Genomic DNA, 21,748 nt, shown 5'->3' on the forward strand with positions numbered 1-21,748 from the left:
CGCTACACAGGGCCCTACAGCTTAGCGATGTCAACTACGAGATCGCTCCGCGGGACTCGCGTGTCCCCACGGACGTTGTGCATGTGTCCCGGTTGAAGCTTTACTTTGCCGCGAGTTCATTTCCCTTATAGCTATCGCCGAGACGGCGCCTTTATGGGCGGGGTTATGTTACGGCGCAACCAAGAGTGGCGCCAGTCAGAAGAAGACGAGTTGACGTTCCAAAAACACTTCTTCTTGGGCAAGTTGGTGCTTATAGATTTCCTAGGTATACTTGTGGCGCGAAATACATTTTTTGAAAAGGGACACTGTCTTCCTTTGTTCTGTCCTTTTTCAAGAAATGTATTTTGCGCCACAAAGTATACCTAGGAAACGATTTGACGTGTAGAGGTTGAATCGGTCTCGACAGCCATCTTGTTTATGCATCATTGTCTCTCTTGTAAATGTTGTAAATACATCTTTATATGTGACTTCTGCAACGTAACAATATTAATCCTGGGTCATCGACAGCATCCCTCATAACCCACTGTGCAGTTTCAAAGCGTTAAACCCCTCGTTTCATTCGAATTGTTTTATGAAAAAAAAATAATAAACGCTCGTGTATTTTGATTTAGATGCATGGTAAAGAACTCCAGATGGTGAAAATTAATCTGTTGCCCCCACCACAGTGTCTCTCACAACCCACTGTGCTGTTTCAGGACGTTAAACAAAACCAGTCAGTCAATCAATAAATCAGTCAAATCTAGCAGGCACAGACTTTTGTCCTGAAATGCGTTAGAATGAAAAAACGAGTGGACCTGTGAAAAATCCTTTACTTTGCCTTTAACCTTTGGTCTCGGTTTCAGTTCATTAATTTTTGCAGGCTAACCATCCTTGTTTGCAAATATGTGTTAGTTCACGAGGGAAAAAGAGAAATGAGCGGCCGGACGCACGCAACTGATACGTCGCCTTCGACCTTCTCGCGCTGAAGGTCTAATTCTCACGATAAAGCTGCTGCGGCACGGTCGTCATGTGGGCTGCTGTTGACATATGTCATGAACAGCTTCTCTGGCAATTGGCATTCGTGCGTGCGTGCATTAGTATAATAATGTCAAGCCGCTGATTCTGCGCCGTCATGCTGCTACAGAAGCTGCTTTCAACTCCGTTGCACGACCGATGTGTCTACAGTTTTATGTTGTTGCTTCGCAGATAGAATCCTGCTCCGCGGTGCGACTTTAATTAGAGAGTTTTAGATTAGGGGACGCGAGCCGCTCGCGTCCCCTAATCTAAAACTCTCTATTGTGTTTGGTCTCTCCTCTGCTGATAAGAGGTCCATGCATGTTCATTGTGTCACCGCGTACGGGGGACTGATCGCAGTGGTCCACGACTTCGAAGCTCGCGTTCGTGGCGTAAATTGCAACAGTGTGGACTCGATACGCCTTCACCAATGCACCAAGCGTTGGTAACCGGACTGGACATGGGAGAAAATGAAATGAGACGGGAGAAATGAAATGGGAGCGCACACGACGCAGGAGCGTTCGTGTGCGCTCCCATTTACGCTTGGTAAGGAAGCCTCGTAGCCGCTTCCTCAATTTACCACCAGTGTGAAATGCTTCGTCCCGACCGTTTTCCTAATCATATATAGCATTTTATAGTGCGCTTCTTTCTTGAAGCACGGTCGCGCTGGGTAAATTGTAAACCGTCTGTACACGTCGAGGTGACACTGCGTGACCAATGTTTCCAACGTGGGCGTTTCAGTGTGCCATCATAAATGTTTTCAGTCGTAGCGTGACCATGATGGCGAGAGCCATACGCGTTGTAGCGCTGTGCCCCGGTGCCTGTTGCAAATCGCGCAGCCGTCTCAGATGTAGAACTCAAATTCATCATTCTTCTTTACAAACTTCACACGCACACACACATACAAAAGTAACAACTGCAGTCCGCGCGCATATTTCTTGGGCCTTACGAAAGTTGCGCGCCTCTTTTTGTTCTGTCAGACGGCTGCCTTCGCTTTTTGCCATCATGTATAGAACCTTCATCATAGGTCACACCTCGTACGAACTAGCACGCGGAAGCTGCCTGTACAAAGTACACGCACAAAGACTCGAAATGTTGAAAGCGCGGTTTCTGCTTTCACGCTCGCGATTAAGGGCAACGTTCTCCTCCACTTCTGTGCACGTGTATTGCGGGTTGCGCATCGCTACAAGAGACCAGACACCCGGGTTTGTGCGCGTGCGACGCCCAGTTTCCTATCGTTTGCCTCCGACCCCTCCTCCGCGGCTTTTTCGACCGAAGCTCCCGAACCCAGTCCGAGCTCGCACGGAATGTGCTCGCTACGAGTTTCTGTCGGCCTGTTTCTAGAGGAGCAGAACCGAGACGGGGGAGCTGACGGTGCAGTTGTCTGTCGCGTGGAGGAAGAAGCGAGGCCTCGGACAAATTTGGACGCGCCTGTGTATCTCTCGCACCGCCTCCCTCTCCGGTGCCGCTTAGGTTGCAGCACTCTGGCGAGCTGCACGTGCTGTCGACGCTGCCACGGTGTCGCTGCGGTCCAAATTAGTATCTACTACAATGAGAACCATATTCTAATGCACTCTAGACTCGACGTGCTCATGATGCAGACATGACTACAAAAAACTATAGCGCTCGGGGCCGGCTACGAAGCGTGCCTATTGGCATATGTTCACGTTCATATACCCTCGACAATCGCCGCGACTTCATCTTAGTTGTGTTGGCCATAAGAGGACAGCGCGTGTGCACTCTAGCGAAGAGTCCTTTGGCATGGCTTCTTTGGCATGGCATGGCCGCGAATTTCCCCTTTACACAAACCATTTTTGAGCACACTGACGTATCACACACCTCAACAGCAAGTGCTCATCATAATGCCCCACGGATCGCCGTGGTTTGTGCCAAACGCGGCCGCACCACTTAATATAGGAGATAGGGACGTGGTTTGTTGATCGAACGCAGCTGCGTAGCGGACAGGGTTGGGGCGCGGGGTGGTCGTCTAGGTAGCCTTGCTGATGGCGATAGCGTCCGTGGGCACGCTGCCACTCTGTCGCTAGCGACCACTGTCATGAGTCGCAACTGCTGGTCGCTTTGCTCCGCGGTGTCCTCCGCCGACGGTGTCGTGCACCGTGGTTACCTAACGAGTACTTGCCACAGCCTGCGAATGCCATCTGTGGTCCGAGTTGTGGACGACATCGTCGCCGGTGCTGCCGCCTGTCATCTCGACTTCGTCGTACTCCTGGTCGCATTACATGACAGGAAGCGCAGTCCCAGTTTGCAGTCTCGGTGAGCGTTGTTGTTTCCGATTTGTGTGATCGGCGGCCTGGGAGGACATATACTTACGGATTCGGCCATCGTATTCATTGTTCACTGAACCATGCACCGGTTTCCCAAAGCTATACTTGATCGACACGTCTGTTCAGGCGTGCACAGGGGTGCGTGGCGGCTGTACCTCCGCGAAGCTCTGTGCATGAAAATGATCGCTAGTTCACGTCACCCTGCTTCCTTAGCAATGAGTATGTAGATTTTAGTATCAACACACTGGCGATGATGCATTCCGGAACTTTCATGGAGTCCATGGTTGCGCAGTTTATAACAAAGGTACAGCGAGCAAGTGAGCTGTACAGGAGAAAATAATGTCCGTGCTGCCAAAGCACGCGTCATATATGCAGGTTAAAGGAATCCTCGCCAGGTGCACAGAATCTGCGAGGTGCATAGATCAGGCTGTGACGATCGTGTCTGCGAAATATTACGCTGTTGTGTACCGCGAAACCAATTCACAATTCACATTAGAGATGGGTAGCTCAGGAGCGAGCCGGGTCTTTTGGTCCGCTCTATTTAAAGAACGAATGAGCCATTTTAAAATGAAAGTGAGCGGAGGTTCTTCTAGAGATGAAACCGTGCCGAGCCGTTCCGTCTGAACCGGATCTTCTGGGTGCGACTTCGGCAGTTCTCGGTTTTTATGCCCGTTCTAACCGCTTCCAACCGTTCGACCATGTTCGTTCGAGTTCCACTCAACTCGGACTCGGCTGCCGTTCTGTTTCTGTGCACTGCTTTCGCTCTCACCCATCTCCGCTCCGCTAGAGTGCAGCTCCGCTCAGCTCACGGCTCACAGGGGCGAGATCGCGCAAGCATCTTGCTTTCCGAACGTTCGCTTGCGCCATAGTGTTTCGCCAGCACCACAATTTCGTCTGCCGTCGTCATCACGGCAAGACGGGAGTGAACACCGCCTACTCAGTGACGTACCAATTACAGTATAAGACGTATTTTATCGCCAATATCATGAAAGAAAGGTTCATTAATATGAAAACTTTGCACTTCTTAATTAAGAAATTGTTTAATAGTCACCAAGCGTGCTCCACATGCCGATAACATGCTTATGCTACTAAAGCATGTATAACTTGTTCAAAGCCAAATAACTTGACTATGCATACCACAGGTTACAGATTTAAGTGAACTGATGAGCCGTTCAAGCGAACCGGTTCATTTCAGTGAGCTGAGCCGTTCGGAGCCGCTCACTGAAGTGAGCCGTTTTGCCCATCTCTAGATTCCAAATGACAGCCCGCACACTCTTATAATCAGAGCAGCCAGCCTTGTCGCCAGCAAAGACGACATCACCGGTCTCGTCTACCACGTCACAGGTCCCGCCTGCGACTTCGAAGATGACGCGATGCAGCGCACAAATAAACGGCAGCAACCAGAAACATTTATGTGAAATGCATGCACGGCCCGCTAAACCGCCACTGAAAATGCGCCGGAATGCAACAAAGAGGGAAAAAAGTTGGATGCATGCTCGGGATGTAGCGTGATGTTAACTTGACGTGACCTCTCAGCTCCGATATGGAAGAAGGCAGGAGAGGAATTGCGGCCGCTAGTCGAGGGCCTCCACTGCGAGAAGGTGAACTTGTCTCCTCACGCCATCGCCTTGCAAATTTCATAACTTCCTTCATGAGAGCTCGCTCGCACCTTCGCCGTTGTGGCGGAAACCAATGTCACGTGATTTAAGACAGACATTCTTTTGCGCTCAAAAAGGCGCCCGGAGAGGTATTCGGTTATCTTTGACAAGTGAAATAGTAAAGGATAATGCAGGCAAATGCCAGAAAATAACGTGACAATAAACCGTGCCGATGCAGCCACGTGTGTTTCGTCTCACATCAATTCGATCATGTGCACTACCGTTTACCGGGTTCTTTGTTCTCCACGTGGTGCCCGCGCGTGCCTCAAACAAGGAGCTTCGCGCAAGCGCTCTGGCCTCCTCTCCCCCCCTTAATTTTGAAGTTGTTTAAGCTCTACCGCACGCTGCTCGCACGTAAAAAAAAAAGACATTTAGCTAGTATGCAGGTTGGGAAGTGCATATTAGATATTTCACAGACGAAAAAACAGCGCACGCACAGAAAATGAGGATGTAGGCATGGACAACATCACAGCGCTGCCTCCGGCCCCGTTTTCTGTGCGTGCGCTGTTTTCTTTCATCGAACATGCACCTACAAGCCCAAGTATGTACTATGCCAACATATAAGATATATTAATTTGATTCTAAAGTTGGTCTCGAAATTCTGGATCTAGCATCATCGACATTACAGTGACGGCATGACACAGAGCAAGATTTGCTGAGGTCGTGTGGAAATAAAAGGCTATAGGGCCGGTATAACGTAAAGCTATTCCAATCTGTTTTTGATGCGAAAGCATCGAATAACCCAATGAGCTAGAAAGCCAGCGTCGTCTGTCGAAAGGGCACATAAATTCCCTTTGGCTGCGACGCCACGTCACCAGCGCGCCTCGACGGAGCAGATCTGGCGAATCGGAACACCTGCTGCTGCTATAGCGCGCCAGCTGTCAGGGCATCACGCCAGGGCATCGCCGCGACGCTGCGTCACCAGCGCGCCTCGACGGAGCAGATTCGGCGACGCGACGCAGAACGTCTTCGATATTGTTAAGAATGGCGAGCTGCAAGGCAAGATTGCCACCCAGTTACGACAGGGCGACACGACGCGCATCTCCTCCTCACCGTCGCTGCAGCTAGGAGGCGTTCGAAGAAGCGGCCTTTGTACTGAAAACCACCTCCTTCCTCCAGCCCCATCGACATTGTGACGGAACGAGTTAGGTGTGCGAACAATGGTTCCGGAGTTCCCCAACGCGGACCTGATCTGACACGCATGGACAAGCTGCCGCGGGAAAGCCGTATTTTGGTGCTTCTCATGCCTCGGCGTGACGCAAGACAACGAGCTACCCACGATTGGCACCGATACTTCCCGGAACGGCACCCCTCCAACGCCGTCGTTTGGGCATCGGAATGTGTGTGCCTTTGTGTACGTAAACTGTTCTGCGGAGCGGCAGCAAGTTGGTGATGAGTGAACGAACAGTCGCCGCCTCGTATGGCCGGCGGACCGAGTGTATAAAAACTGTTGTTGTGCGAATGCTGGACACACTTCTCTTGAGCAGTCATGTTAGACTGATTCACTTCTCTCATGCAGTCATGTTGGACTGATGCTCTTTTTCTCAAGCAGTCATGTTAGACTGATTTAATTTCTGTAAATAAACCCATTTTCCTCGTTCTCGATGAGAAGCAGTTCTTCACTTCATCAACGACCTCAGCGTAAATAAGTTGGACGACGGCATGGGCCAGCTACCTTCGAATTCATGCCGTACTCCAACCTTGGCAAAGGACCACGAGCGATGGGATTGAGCCCCTAATCCTGACAATATGCAGCGAAGGGTGGCTCAGAACGCGAGCGTCTGTTGGCTCGAAAGCGCGAAGCGGAACGGCATCGAGGGGCGACGATGAGCGCCGAGGAACGTCGGGAATATTTAGCACAGCAGCGCGAAGTGCAGATGCGTCTATCCGATGCAGGGAGACAGCAGCGTATCTGCGAAACTCGATAACATACCCGCAGCAAAACTAGAAAACATTACTCGCAGCGCAAAACTCGAAGGACCGCTCAGCAGCGTTCAATTGGACATTAATGCTTTCGCATTCACAACTCATAAGAAGTGCTTAGGTGTATGGTATGGTATGAAAACCTTTAATCAGGTCCTTCAGGTCGCGCTAGATTCCTAGCCCGAAGTGGGCCGCTCCCACGTCGGGACCGAAAGGCACAGCCTCTCGGCCGTATCGCGGGCCCGATGGACTGCCCATGTCTGTTCTAGTTCGGTGCTACGGAGAGCGCGTCCCAACGTTCTTTGGCGTTGCCCTTGTCGCTGCGTAACGCGGAACTCCACTAGAGCATATGTTCTAAGTCTGCTACGCTACCGCATCGAGGGCAAGTTATGAAGTCGAGGCTTCGGGAAATATTTTGCTTATTAATAGGGGATTGGGATAGGTTCCCGTCTGCAAGAGCCTTAGGGTGAGAGCTTGGGGTCTGTTTAGCTTTATGTACGGAGGCGGATATGATCTGCGCGCCAAGTAAATGTGTTTGATGAGTTCATTGTATGAGAGAAGATGGTCCCTGCAGTACGCAACCTCCAAGCCTGGTTATCCTAGCGCCACGCGGTCTGTAAGCCCTCTGTAGGGGTTGGAGGACGGACTTCGGGATGATAAACCCAAAACTTGGGAGGATTTATTCTACATTATTTACAAGGAGGTGAGCGTCAAGTAGCCGTCGTACAGACATTACGGGCCGGCAGCAACTCGGACGCTGCGGCCCGCGGCAAGAAGTTCGAGAGAGGTGAATCAGGGAAACAGGGAATGCTCCGGAATGCTCAGGTCTCTCTGGAAGGCTTCTTATAAACCCTTCGAGCACTGTAAGTCACGTCATGTTTGACCAATGGGAGAGTCCGCTCCGATGACGCCACTTTCAGCCAATGGTAGGCGCCCGTGTCGCGGTGTCACACCTGGCGGCTCTCTGCGGTCTTGCCTCGCAGACTGGCAATGCACTTCTAACGAGGAGAAGGGGAGGGCTGCTCATGCTCCATTGTCCGAGGCCCACCTGCTAATCCCGGCGGCGCACGAACTTGTTGGCACGTGAACTTGTTGCCTTAAACTTGTTTGCTCGGCCGCTCCTCTGGAATGCGCTTTCCTGCTTCTGCATTCCTCAATTAGCTGTGCTGCAATCCGATGTGGTCTGGGGAACTCGAAGTAGCCTCCGGAAACGGCGCCATATCTAACACCTCGCGCGGCGTCGTGAGCTGACTCGTTGAGATTAGTCGGGGCTCCGTCAATTTCTCCCATGTGTGCGGGAAACCAAATGATCATGTGCGGGTTAACGTCCTTGCCTCGGAGGATCGCCAGGGCCTGTCTGGAAACGGTACCCGTGGCAAAGGCTCTCACTGCCGCCCTCGAGTCACTGTATATTCTGGTTCTCTTGCCATCCAGGAGCGCCAGCGCGATGGCTACCTGTTCGGCCGTCTCTGGATCCGTTGTATATAGAGACGCGGAATTCATGACGTTTCCTCTACCATCCAGGCAAACCGTGGTGAACGCTCGCCTGCTGGGTTCGCACGCCGCATCGACGAAAGTCTTTTCTTCTACTCGTTCCCTGGCTTTCTCGAGCAGGGCTTTGGCTCTAGCTCGCCTTCTGCCATCGTTGTGTACTGGGCGTACGTTCTTTGGAACGGGCATAACCGTGATGTAGCCTCGTAGCTTCCTCTACATCTCACAGTACTTATCTTCAACCACGGCGGGCGAGATGCCTATCCTCTTCAAGATTTGTCTTTCGGACTGAGTGGTGGAGAGTCTGATGTATTGAGCTCTCTCTTGCGCTTCGGCAATCTCTTCTAGAGTGTTGTGCATGCCCAACTGCATGAGCCTCTCGGTCTTCGTATATAAGGGTAATCCCAGGGCTCTCTTAATCACTTTTCTCAGGAGTGCGTTGAGTTTGTCCCTCTCCACCCGCTGCCATTCGTGCATTGCACCGACGTAGGCAAAGTGACAGAGAACGAAGACGTGCACCAACCGGACGACGTTGTCTTCGCGTATAGGCCTTGCTGTCGGTGGGTGACTCTCTTGATGAGTCTAATGGCGTTGTCCGCCTTCTTGGTTTGACGGACGATCATTTGGTTGTTGGAACCGTTGGCTTCGATCGTCATCCCGAGGACCCGGATAGAATCCACCCTCGAGATGATTTTGCCGTCCCTCGCACGCAGGGTGATGTCGGTTTCCTCCAGGGGTTTCCAGCCCTTGTGTTTGTGTCCCCTTCTCTTTGGTCTGCACTGTAAGAGTTCCGATTTCTAAAGTGAGCACCTGAGCCCCGTGGGGACGAGATACTCTTCCATGATGTCGATCGCCTCGTGCAGTCCCGGTTCTACGTTCCCATCGCTGCCGCCTGTGCACCAGATCGTGACATCGACGCCGTCAATCTCGGCGAGCCTCTTGGACAGCCGATATATCGATAGGTTGAAGAGGGTCGGCAAGATGACCGCTCCCTGCGGCGTGCCCCTGTTGCCGAGCTTCGTCGTTTCGGCCGTCAGACTACCAGCCTTAAGCGTGGCTGTTCTGCCGATCAGGAAAGATTTTACCTAGCCGTAGAAGTGCTTTCCCAGATTGAGGTCCGATATTGTTTTCAGTGCGAAAGAGTGATGTTGTCGAAGGCCTTTTCCATGTACAGGCTCAGGACGGCCCTCGTGCCTCTCGTCTTGTAGTCGATTATGGCGTCTTGGCGTCTTCTGTAGATAAGCCCGGCCTAAATCCGATCATCGCATGCGGGTAGATTTCGTGTTCTTCCAGATAGCGGGAGAGGCGATTCAATATGACATGCTCTGCGACTTTTCCCACGCACGAGGTAAGCGAAATTGGGCATAGGTTCTCGAGACCAGGTGCCTTGCCCGGTTTTAGGATAGGTATGGTGTTGGCCGTCTTCCACCCGTCTGGGACCTTGCCGCTTTTCTCCACGTGTCGTTTACAATTTGGGTCAAGTACTCGATCGAGTCGTCGTCCAGGTTTCGGAGTGTCCTGTTAGTGATCCTGTCGTGCCCAGGGGCCGATCTTCCGTTGAAGTCGTGCAGCGCAATTCTGATCTCTCCGGTCCCAAAATCGGCGTCCAGGGTGGGATTCTCCGACCCGCCATACTCGGGTAAAGAGGTGGGGGGCGGCGCTCGCTGTCCGCTCTCCACCGGCAGGTACTTCTTGACCAGTCCAGCCATCACCTCCTCTTCGGAGGACTCTTTACTGGCAGTATGTAAAATTTTCTCCAGCGTGCTACGCTGGTTCGACTTTGTATTTGTTTCATCTAACAGGTGCTTGAGGAGGTTCCAGATGCCCACTCTTCGCATTCGGCCATCTATTGAGTTGCAGACCTCGTCCCACTGTTGTTTAGCGAGTGTCGTACTGTGCTCCTCGATGGCACGCTTGACTTCTCCGATCTTACTTCTCAGTCGGCGGTTCAATCTTTGACCCTTCCACCTCTCTAGGAGGGATTGTTTCGCTTCTATGAGATGCGCCAGGCGCCTGTCCATCTTCTCGATGGGCAGGTCCGTTAGCACCTCCATGGTAACGGCGCCGACGTCGTCCCTCAACTGCGCAGTCCATTGTTCCAGACTCGGTTTCTTTTCTTCGTTCGCCCTTTTCTGGTCTTTCGGAAAGCGTCCCAGTCGACAAACTGGAACTTGCGCAGCTTCTTTTGTCTGATCCGCAGGCTCGTGGCTACATGCAGTGATCACTTCCCAGGTCTTGGTTCAGGTTGGACCAGCGCGTCCCGCACGAAGGTAATGTCCGGGGTCGTGTCTCGACTCGTCGACGTGCCGCACCTAGTGGGGAACGCCGGGTCAGTGATCAGCACCAGGTCCAAGTCAGCCGCCTCGCGCCATACACTTCACCAATTGTGTCATAGGGTTTGTGCTTAGGTGTCCTCGAATTTTATTCTAAATCGGCCACTAGCCCTCCGTGATAGGTCAGAATGGTTCGGGTCCAGCCCATATGGGCAGAACCCAAGCCATTGTGACCTATCCCGGAGGCCTAATGCCCGATTTAGAATAAAAACAGATCGGAACAGTTTTACGTTATACCGACCCAGGTTTGATGACCTTGCCAATAAAGAGCGCGCGTTTCTTCTGGCTGCACTCGCGCGTGGTAGCCACAGCGATCGCAGTAACGGAGCGAGCCATTACATCGTGACATCACGCGAACCCACCTCCTAAGTACCGAAATCGAAACTGCTTCATAGAAAGAAGTATTAGAGTAACTAAATTATTTTTTGTTGATCTGGCGTTTGCCAGTGTTTTTATAAAGTTTAGAGGGCTTGAATCTTCATTTACCGCCAAAAAATTAAAAATCGGAAACGTCACGCATGAGCCACCTTTAGTGTAAAAAATTGACCGTCCTTCCACTACTGTGAAGAGGGGTGCAAGCGAAGCTCGGGGCCCGCGGCTCTTCGTTGTCGTAACGCCTCGGCTTCGCGCTCCCTCACGGCGAGGTCGGCACGTCGACGACGAGCCCTTTCTCGAGCGAGTTCCCGGCGGCGTTCATCAAACGCCGCCTGTTCTCCGGTCGAACGCATGACGCGCGGCCGGCTCCCGCTGCCGTTCCTTCAACGCAGCCTGCTCTTCGGCAATCCGGCCGCCCCATCTGACTCAGTGTTGCCACGACAAATAATAAAAATAGCAGTAGATTTTTTCGGGAAAATCAGTAGAATCAGTAGATTTTTTATTTGAATTCTTGCACTCAGTTTATGAGCCCACGAATTCAGCGCTTATATTAGTAGTCTGTTGTAGTATTGTAGCTTCTAAGAAATAGTACAAAATTGACCCCGAGTATATTGGTGATTGTTTTGAAAAACTCGGGGCTCCAGAGAGCCATTGTCAAGCGCGAATTAAAAAAAACTCAAGCTCTCCGATTGCCTATTCAAAGGCGCCAGATGGTAGTTAGTACCTGAAAGCTTTAGAGTATAGTATTTTCCAGACAGTAGTAATTGGAGATCGCTGGGAGAGGCCTCCGGGCTGCAGTGGACATAAAATAGGTTGATCATGATGATGATGATCCAGAAATAAGAAAACATGAGCCCCTTATACACCAGAACACCGTGAATTCAAAGGGCGCCGCCATATTGATGAGCGCCGGTCGCGCCATCTATCCCAAGCGCCGCGAAGTAGCAGGCCTGGGCTGCCACGCCGGGAGATGCGACCCGGCGCGAAGGCGAAACTTGGGCTTTTTAGCTGGGCGGAAGGCGTGTTTCGCGTTTTTTCTAGCCTGTCATTTTCGCTGTCTCGATTCAATCAAACTTCAAGACCTCATGCAAGTCCGCAATGGCCACACTGAGTGATGTGCAGACTGCAGAAGCGAATACATCGGGTAACCACGTAAGCACGTAACCTGTGAAGGATTTTACGGCACTGTGTTGGTGACATATATTATTAAAGAACGCAGAACATTGTCCTCTGCACTTTCAGTTTGGTCTTGTTTGTCATGGTCACTACTGGGTTGGCCGCGTTTGGCAACCAACTGGCGAGGTCGTTTGACTGCCTGATTAGCTGACGCCAGCCCTTCACCACCTGCACATTGAAAACAAAATAGATGTTATAGTAAGAAGGGCTGTAGTTCTTTCCCATGCCATCACTGTTGCGAAGATATAAAGTCCTCGCAAAATGAAATAGAAAATGCACCAGGTCAATTGTATCGCGCAACCACTTAAGAGTACAACATTCAGAACACAAGCCTACAGCACTCGAACAAGCAGCATATGATGCTAAACCTGCACTCATTGGAAAATGAGGAACTACAGTAGTTATAATGTTCAACTACATGTGCAGTCAAAGCCCGTATAACAGGGAGAGCATGACGGATGCAGGTGTTGTACAGTTGCACAAACCATGACAGGGCACATAAAATTACCACCCCTACTTAAAGCTGCATAATCAGGGAAGCCTTTGGTACTAGACAACAACCGCACCTGCATTCCAAAAAATTAGCCCCACCAACTGCAGCTACCTGGTTTCAGACCTGTTTCGCTTGTGCGAGGCCATATGGGATTGTTAGCGCTCCCTTAGAAAAAAAACAGTAAAAAAATGGTAAGAACGAGCAAAATTTTGTTACAATATACAACAATAATTAAGCACCTTATTTTCCTCGCCTTATGAACGGAAAAATTTTGCGCTTTGCCCTGCATAACAGCCCGCACGCAGTTTAGAGCTCAGGAGGCTCAAGTGAATTCGTTACGAATGACACCTGCAACACCAGCTCGTAAAGACAGGCGCGCTGCAAGAACGCCTTCGTCGACGAGCAGTCGTCGTTTACGTTTTTGTGGACGCATGCTACGTGATGAGCAGACTTCGGTTTACTTTCATTAGCAATAACGCTCACCAGCAGGACAACATACTATCGCCTACAACTTGTCGTTCACGCTTAATGGTCATGCCGTGCACCAGCTGCAAGTATCGCTGACCGCAAACTCAACTGTTCCGCTTAACCGTCGGGAGCTCTGCCTGAATGAAAACACGAAAAGGCTTGCCTTCTTGTTATAGCCAAGGCGAAGCACTGGCGCGAGATTCTGCTCTGTAGGCTTGTTGGCCAGAAAGTGCTCGGAGCAAACCTGCGTGTTACACATATTACGTTCGTAGGGCGCAAAGTTGAACGTGGCACCAAAATATACACAGATCGAATACTCACTCGCGCATTTTCACTGGGTTGGTAGTTCTTCCTATTCACTGCAGCTATCCACCAGTGGCGCAGCTTGTCATTCTTCGTTGCGGATGGAAATCGGTGCAGGCTGAAAACACCGCACCGGCACGATTCCCTACGAGTATTGTGCACTTCGCAAACAGCGCTAAGCAACCTGCTCCTTTTCCGCTGGTTATTTTGGCATCCAAACACGACGCAACGATGCCCAGATGACATCTTGTACTTAGGATCCGCGTGAACGGGCACATTTCCGCACTTTGGAGTCCTAGAGCTAGCGCTAGCCATGTCTGCTGGCCGCCGGCGAACACACTTTGGCAGCCCAGAACAAAATAGCGCTGGTCGACCGGGGAATCCGGGTGCGAGAGTATGCGTTCAAATAGTCTGGGCGCGAGGCTATCGTATTCTGGTCTATAGCTTACGCAAATAAACTTTATTGCGTATGAACAGGCAACTTCAAAATGGTCATGTGTATGACTAGATATGCTGTGAAATTCCACAAGCGGCTATGCCAGTAAAGCCACATTAAATGCACTCATGCTTATCCTTGTGCCAGTCGTCCATTCTCCTTATCAGTGGCCTGTCAATGTTGAAGCTGTGACATGCTGAAGACGTCATCAGGCGTTTCGTGTGCAGAAGGCCACAGATAGTCTCCGTGCTAAGCTTGTTCCGCAGTTTTGCCTTCAGCTTGTTTACAGCAGAAAATACCCGCTCAACTGCTGCACTAGAATGTGGCAAGCACAGTATAGCCGTGACAAACTCGGTCAGGAAAAGCGGCGCTTCCATCACAATGTTTTTGAGTAAACACGACTGCCCAGAACTAGTGCAACGAGGTATCTCCGCTTGTCGGGATATCACCGTTTCTGAAATATCGCCATTCGGTATCCAAAGATTGCAAGGCTTTGCCGGAGACTAAATTCGGAAAGCCTTGCGCCAGTGGTGCAAGAGACGCTGCCTTTCCCGTCATGGACACAGTAGGATCTAGGAGTTCGAGATGTTTTAAAACCGGCTCTTGAAAGGGGATACGCTTCAGAATTTGGTCGATAGTCTCCATGTAAATATCAAAGCCCCTTAAGTGGAAGAACTGACGTTGCTCAGTGGCAACTGAACATTCTCTGGATGACAAGAATGCAGTTGCTTGACCGCCGACGTACATGTCTTCCAAAGACACAAAGCATTTGGGGTTCTTGAATTCAACTTTTGCCACCTCAACTCCCTGTGTGCAGTATCGCTTGAGATAACAATCCATAATTGTCCTCACGCAGGCTTCTGCACTTCTCAAGAGCTTGTGCAACTGTGGAGCATGACTTTGCATTTGTTTGTTCAAATTGTTAAAGAGAGGCAGAACGAAGCTGAGGAACATCAAAAACAACATGTTCAAAGGATCTTTCAGCCTCTGGTAGATTGTTTCCGATGCCGAAAGCCTGTCTGTGGAAACAGCAGATGCAAAATATGCCTCTAGGGCATCATACTGCTCTAGAAAGCGGTCGACTGCAGCAAGCAATGAGAGCCGCCTTGTTTGACTTGGATGAAGAAGCTTGTGCGGCTTTAGTTCAAGAAGAGCTTGAAATTTCTTCAACGTGCCCTCTCTTTTAGGACTTGAGTTGAAGTAGCTGTAGATGTCCCGCACGAGATCTTCAACAACACGTGGAAGTTTCGAACAAGCGTACGATGCGCACAAGTGAAATGAATGACACGTGCACTTAAGAATGAACAAGCCGGGAATCTCCTTCTTCAGCAGTACCATCACAGATTGTTTACTACCCATCATGACACTTGCGCCGTCTGCAGCAAAGCCAACTAATAATAATATTTGGGGTTTTACGTGCCAAAACCACTTTCTGATTATGAGGCACGCCGTAGTGGAGGACTCCGTAAATTTTGACCACCTGGGGTTCTTTAACGTGCACCTAAATCTAAGCACACGGGTGTTTTCGCATTTCGCCCCCATCGAAATGCGGCCGCCGTGGCCGGGATTCGATCCCGCGACCTCGTGCTCAGCAGCCCAACACCATAGCCACTGAGCAACCACGGCGGGTACAAAGCCAACTAGATTGTCTTTATAAGGAACCCCCGCTCTCTGAAAAGTACCAGTAAGGGCACTATAAAGGACATTGGCACTCACATCCGTCACAGGGATGAGATCAAAGAAGGCATGAGTCACTTTATCTTTTTCGAAAACCCTTGTAACAACACACAAGTGCTTGTTGCAGCTGACGTCCGTTGACTCGTCAACCATGACTGAAAATTTCTTTTCTAGAAGTAGCCTCCACAGCAGCGATTTGCTCTCCTCGTCTGTCACAACCTTTGTTATCACTGATGTTTTTGTTCTGCTACAGGCAATCTGCTTTGCGATTTTGGAGTCGGGGCAAATTTTTTTCACGAGCTTTGGCAGATGGCCCATGACTGCAAAGGGCAGGTTGTGCTCGGCGACAAACATAGCCATTCTTATGGCATTCATAGCCATTAACCATTCATAGCAATGCTAGGCATTGCTTGCATCAGCTTTGTCTGGGCCATAAGCTTTCTTGTATTTTCTTCATGTTTCGCAGATTTCATGTGCCGTTCCAACAGTTTCTTGCCGGCAACTAGGTTCACATGGCATGTTTTGCAGCACGCATAACGGTTGCCCTTCTTGCTTGGCTGCAGCCAACTTTGAAACACTTTCTCATGCTCCCAAGCTTGCTTGTACTTTTGCTGGTATTTTTCTTTTCTTTTCGGTTTTGGACTGCTCTTCTTTCGGTCTGAAGACTCTGAACCAGTGTCACTGCCACTTGTCATTATGCTGAAGCTTCCAATACACCTGTAATGCAAGTACCGATGCACTTAATGCGGGGCACTTAATGAAGGGCAGCCCAAAATCTGGCGCCGAGATCACCTGGAATAAAGCACTACAGTAACAATTATGAAGTTTTGCATGTCCAAACCACGATATGATTATAAGGCATACCGTAGTGGGGGACTCCGTGTTAATTTCGACCACCTGCGGTTCTTTAACGTGCACGGTACACGGTACGTAAGCACGTAAGTGCACGGTACGTAAGCGTTTTTGCATTTCGCCCCCATCGAAGTGCGACCGCCGCGGGATATGGTTTCGAGATCACGCACTTGGCAGCGCAACGCCAAATCCACTTAGTAGCCACGGCGGGTGAATCACTAAATTATTAACACTCACATATCGAGAACTCAAGACATACAAATAATTCTTACCTGGTGAGCTCGTAATGAAGCGCGCACGCTGAACTTGATGCGAAGCATTGGGTGACGTGATCTGCCACATGCAGTATGTACTGCAGTACACAAGCAGCAGCCGACAACTTGACTGCACTATTCGGAACTAATAAGGAAGTGGGGTTCTATTCTCCTGTAGAACAGAGTAGGCGCTCGAAGCGCCGCATGAAGAGAGTGATTGGTTCTGGTTCGATAGTTTTGGTTTCATTGTTGTGGTTTCATAGCTGTGTGGTGCGGTAGTGCACCCACTTTCAGAAATTCACCGCCTCACCTTTTCCCCACTTTGCTCAAAGACAGAGGTAGCGCCACGTTTGAGAGTCTGGAAACGCAAGAATGTATGTTAACCTCGGAGCCAACTGCGTTTTTTTTTCTCGCTCGCTAGGTGGCATTACATTAATAAACTCTGTACTGAAAAAGTAACAGCTTTTGCTTTCGTTTCAGTAGAAAAGCAAGAAAATCAGTAGATTCAAGCATTTTATCACTAAATCAGCAGAAATATTAAAAATCAGTAGGTCTACTGATAAATCAGCTACCGTGGCGTCACTGATCTGACTGCCGGGCCTGAACTGGCGGGAAACGGCGAGCGCGAGGCGAGTGAACACGCGATCACACCCTTTCCCTCCTCATCCGGAGGGAGGGGACGCCTGTGTTTGGCTCGCGCCTTGCGCTGCGTATACTTCTTCGTGCATATAAAACCCCGCTTTAAAGGTAGCGTATGATGAACCGACAGTGGCTGAATCGGTAAGCGTGGTGGTCTCGGAACCCAGGGCTGGTGGTACGAATCCGCAATCCGACAAGCAATTCTGGCGCGGCTTTTTTTCGTACGGCACCGATGCCGACACGAGTGCGGCAATACGAGTTTCGCTTGAAGAACGGACTATGAAAGGACACTGATCATCCTATGGGTGTTAAAAAGTTTATTATCGCAAGATGCAGTCTGTGCGGTTAAACACCCCCCGCCCTTTCTTATTTACGGCTCACTCTTCCATAATGTAAAGCTCAGTGTACGTTCTCTATTTTTTCTTATTTTATTTTTTTACGTTTTCGTTCACAATTGTTGTTCTTTTATTTCTTTTCACATTTTTCTTCGTTCAAGAAATTGGCGGGTACGTTAATTAAATACAAGAACCTGGCATGCCTTCCAGTCGTCCAACGTGGCGCGTCTTTTCCATTGATTCTGCATATTAAAGGAAATAAAATTGCTCGCTAAAGATGTAAAATTAACCGAACTATTGAAGACGTGAAACAAAACAGAAACTTTGGAAAATATCCTAAAACGTTATTGCGCGGTGATATACAAGGGACTGTTTGGCATGTGTCCGTGCAAGACGTTTGTATGCTGCTTACAAGGCGTTATAATATTGTATGATATTTACATCTGCATTTTTCATTCGCTCAGAGGTTCTTAATGGCTTTTAGAATTACCATTTGCCGATCGTGGAAGCAGCGCTATTATGGAGGGGAGGCTGCCTTTACTCAGTACTATTTCACTGTAAGTCAGCCTCTGCGAGAAAAACGAGTCTACGTAGCTGGCGGCTCTCCCGTGTCAATCTGCATCTTTGTACGGGAGTTCATTCATGTTTATACGCTCCGAGTCGAAGGCATCGAATATGAACCATCAATGCCCTTTGCGGCTGCATATCGCCGGCTGTTGTCTGCACTGGAGCCTACAATGGACGGATACAACATGCATGCGGCGAGCGCTTTGGGATTTGTGCGTGACAGACGTGAAACAGGCGGGGAGACAATCCGCACCTGTTGCTCGGACATGCGAGATGCGCCTCCGTTGGCACCTTCCGGTGATCGGGCGACTTGTTTGCGGCCGTCTGCGACACCGAAGACAATTCCGCGCTCGCGCAAAGTGCCACAACAGCGTTCGCGCGAATCGTCTCGCGCAGGTTTGCACTGGCGCCGGCGTTGTTGTTGTCGTGCTGTGGGCTCTTCTTCGACTGTCGGACGCGGAGTTATTGCTTTCATTGAGAAACAGAAAAGGGGATCGGCCGCCACGGCTTCGTTGACGGCGCACCGTCGACTAAGCTCTCCGCCGAACTTCGCCCTGGACCGCCGGAACTGCGGTGAACGTGATCGGAGCACCCAGCGAGGAAAGCCAGCGGGAACGTACGCATTAACCAAAACTCAACTCTGCGAACAGCGTTTGCGTTTCAGGCGTCGCATGTCGAGCCATGTCGGAAACCGATTTGGCGAGAAGGGGCATCGATCTAGGCCTGTCCCTTGTTCGCTTGCTTGGCGGCCATCGCTCTGGATCGCACCAACCTTCAGACGCAATGTTGTCGCACAATTAAAAGGGACCCTCGATCACCGATGCAATGCCACTTTCTAATATCTATGAAACAACATTTCAACTAGGGCTGGATGAGTGATCGGTTGACCTAGAGATTAATAGAATATAATGCTGTAATCATGATTAGTATTCTGATTCTCATTTATTGTGATTAATCGATTGCACTCAAATGAGAAAAATCAGGCACCAGTAGGCATCAACATCCCTTCTTTGCTTATTCAGCAGGAAGGAAGTGCCTTCATGTCTCTCGGGATAAACACCACCCCTGAGTGCTGCATGGTGCTGCACATCAAGCCAGCAGGATGTGGTCAAGTGATTACCATCACTGAAGCTGGGCCTATGATTATATTTGAGTCAGTTTGATATGCTTAGTATATGTACACTTAAGTAAGATGCCACTCACATCATATTATAGGTAAATATTGATTCAAATATAGAGTAAACTTAGGCGAGTTGCTTTATCTTCAATATTAAAGAGGTGGTGACAGACGCAGAAAGAAGTACACAGGGTCAGGATAATGTAACAATTCTATTCCAATTATTTTTCTTATTGCTTTTTGTCAATGGTCCAAGCAGCGCCCTGATGCCTACACTATCACCAGCATTGGCGAGTTCTTCGATGAATGATGAAAACTAGATAAAATCGAGTGAACGGAATATCTACATTATGCCAATCCAGGACTTGGGTGCCTCTTTATCTGTGTTTCACTGTCTGCTTTCCACTGTTGTCAGAATAAACAAATAGCACATGCAGTTATACAGTTTCTTCTTCAAAGGTTATATGGGCAAAAATTATAAGTTTTGACTTTTGTTTAGCACAAATACTTAAGTGCACAAATAGTATGGCTAATCAATGAAGTAATAGATCAAACAGTTTCAGTTAATCAAATTAAAATTTTCAGTTGATGCCTAGCCCGACTGTCAACTTTGATTTGATTTTACCGTAAAGTTCAACTTACGTTTAATTGTACAAAGCCACAAATTGTTTAATGTTGAAAAATGGTTCTCTAGATTTTGGTTATGCATTTGCAGTGAGCCTGAAGGGGACATTTGACATGATGACTTAGACCAAAAGTATGCTTCAATTTCATAAGGAATTCTGCATGTACTGCTCTTCATATGGCTTTCGCGCAAACCATGCACTTCAAGAAAGATGCTGAGTGGACATTGCCATTGTTCCTGGATATATAGAACATAAGGCACATTATAATAAATAGCCTTATACAAAGATGAGCTTGCTATAGAACAGACTGCTCTTTAAAAAAAGGAAAAAAGTTATAGCTGTGTAGACACACCTACTGCAAGGAGAAAAAGCCAATTTTCTTGACAGCAGTGCAATGGTGAAAGGGTCTTTTTGACAACACAGTATTATATGCAGGCTTCAGATGATCGCTGTTTAACTAAGTAAGAGTCCAAGATATTAGCTTATGATTAATTTACTCTTGGGCACATGTTGCAATTGCAGAATTTGAGCCAGTTAGTGCTAAAGGAATGCCTGCCAAGTAGGCATCCCGAGACTTGCGCAAAATTCAAGCTAGTCATCCTCAAAACCTGCCACAACATACATTATTGTTCGGCTTATATTTCCCGGCAGTGTGCAAAGAAGGCGGTGGGAGAATAATAAATAGAACTGCTAGCTTCCCTGCTAGTTTGGAGATGGATATTTCCGAAGTGCTACTAGTCCTGTGTCCTATTCCTGCTACTAGTGTCCTGTAAACACTCACTAGCTTTAATTCAACAAGCAAAAAAAGTGCATGTAATCAACTGAAATGTTAATTTGTAAATTTGGATAATTATTAGTTCATTAGTGAGAATCACATTTCCTGATTATACATTTTATTTGCACTGCACTGTCTTCAAGAGCATTGGCTATTCCTCCTGCAAACAGGTCATATATGTTAGGAACAGTAGTGTATACTTGCTCTGTTATGTCGTTGTTCCAAATCATGACCATGAAGTTGAGATAACCCTCTTTTGGGTTATCATTAATCGTGACGGTAACCCTCTTTTCACCTTGGTAGCACATGTCCTCATTGCATACATGGTGCTATTTAACACCAGAATTGTGGTGGTACCTTTGAAGAGCACAGCACATACTCCCACTAAAATTTTGTTGTTGTAGAGACAGTACCAAATATATAGTTTCATTGAAGTCATATTTTCCTGTTATTGTTAGACATGGCTGGCCAAATCTCCAGAATAGCTTTAAAAAAAATTTTGCATGGCTGTGCTGCTGCTTAAATTGTGCTTGTCACACCACAATACCTTTGTGGTGTGACAAAATTTTACCCCCATGTTAAGTTAAGTGAACCAAACAACTGATTGAGGTTTGGGGTAGCACAGTCATTAATTTTCTCAATGCTAAGTCTCCTGCTGATGCCTGCACCATTTCTGCCACTGCAGGTCCCGGGAGCTAATTAAGCAAGCCATTCAAGACAATGACTTCATGAAGAACCTAGAGACTGTGCAGATCAAGGAGATCACTGATTGCATGTACCCAGTCGAGTATGCCCAGGACAGCCTCATCATCAAGGAGGGTGATGTCGGCTCTGTTGTCTACGTCATGGAAGGTATGACCCTGTAAACCACAGCAGTAGCACTGCACATTTTTACCATGTGCCCTTGGCTCTGTGGGAATAATTTTTGAAGCATCTTGTACCTTATAAAAGAGAATCTTATAAAGTATCATG

The 21,748-nt window shown here is 48.9% G+C and overlaps 1 protein-coding gene across 7 annotated transcripts in view; it reads left to right on the top strand.

Moving 5' to 3' along the window:
* Window positions 1-21,748, top strand: part of for (cGMP-dependent protein kinase for) — a 237,184-nt gene that overhangs the window by 167,315 nt on the left and 48,121 nt on the right. For 3 of the 7 annotated variants that reach the window (XM_065432857.2, XM_065432856.2, XM_065432858.1), the window contains exon 2: window positions 21,462-21,628. In XM_065432857.2, the coding sequence (XP_065288929.1) occupies window positions 21,462-21,628 (167 nt within the window). Of the gene's footprint in view, window positions 1-3,011; window positions 3,268-17,387; window positions 17,498-17,859; window positions 18,875-21,461; window positions 21,629-21,748 lie in introns of those variants that run through there. The other 4 variants (XM_065432859.1, XM_065432860.2, XM_065432861.1 and 1 more) reach the window with 4 other exon arrangements.

This window comes from Dermacentor albipictus, chromosome 1, assembly GCF_038994185.2.
Source record: "Dermacentor albipictus isolate Rhodes 1998 colony chromosome 1, USDA_Dalb.pri_finalv2, whole genome shotgun sequence".
Taxonomy (NCBI): domain Eukaryota; kingdom Metazoa; phylum Arthropoda; class Arachnida; order Ixodida; family Ixodidae; genus Dermacentor; species Dermacentor albipictus.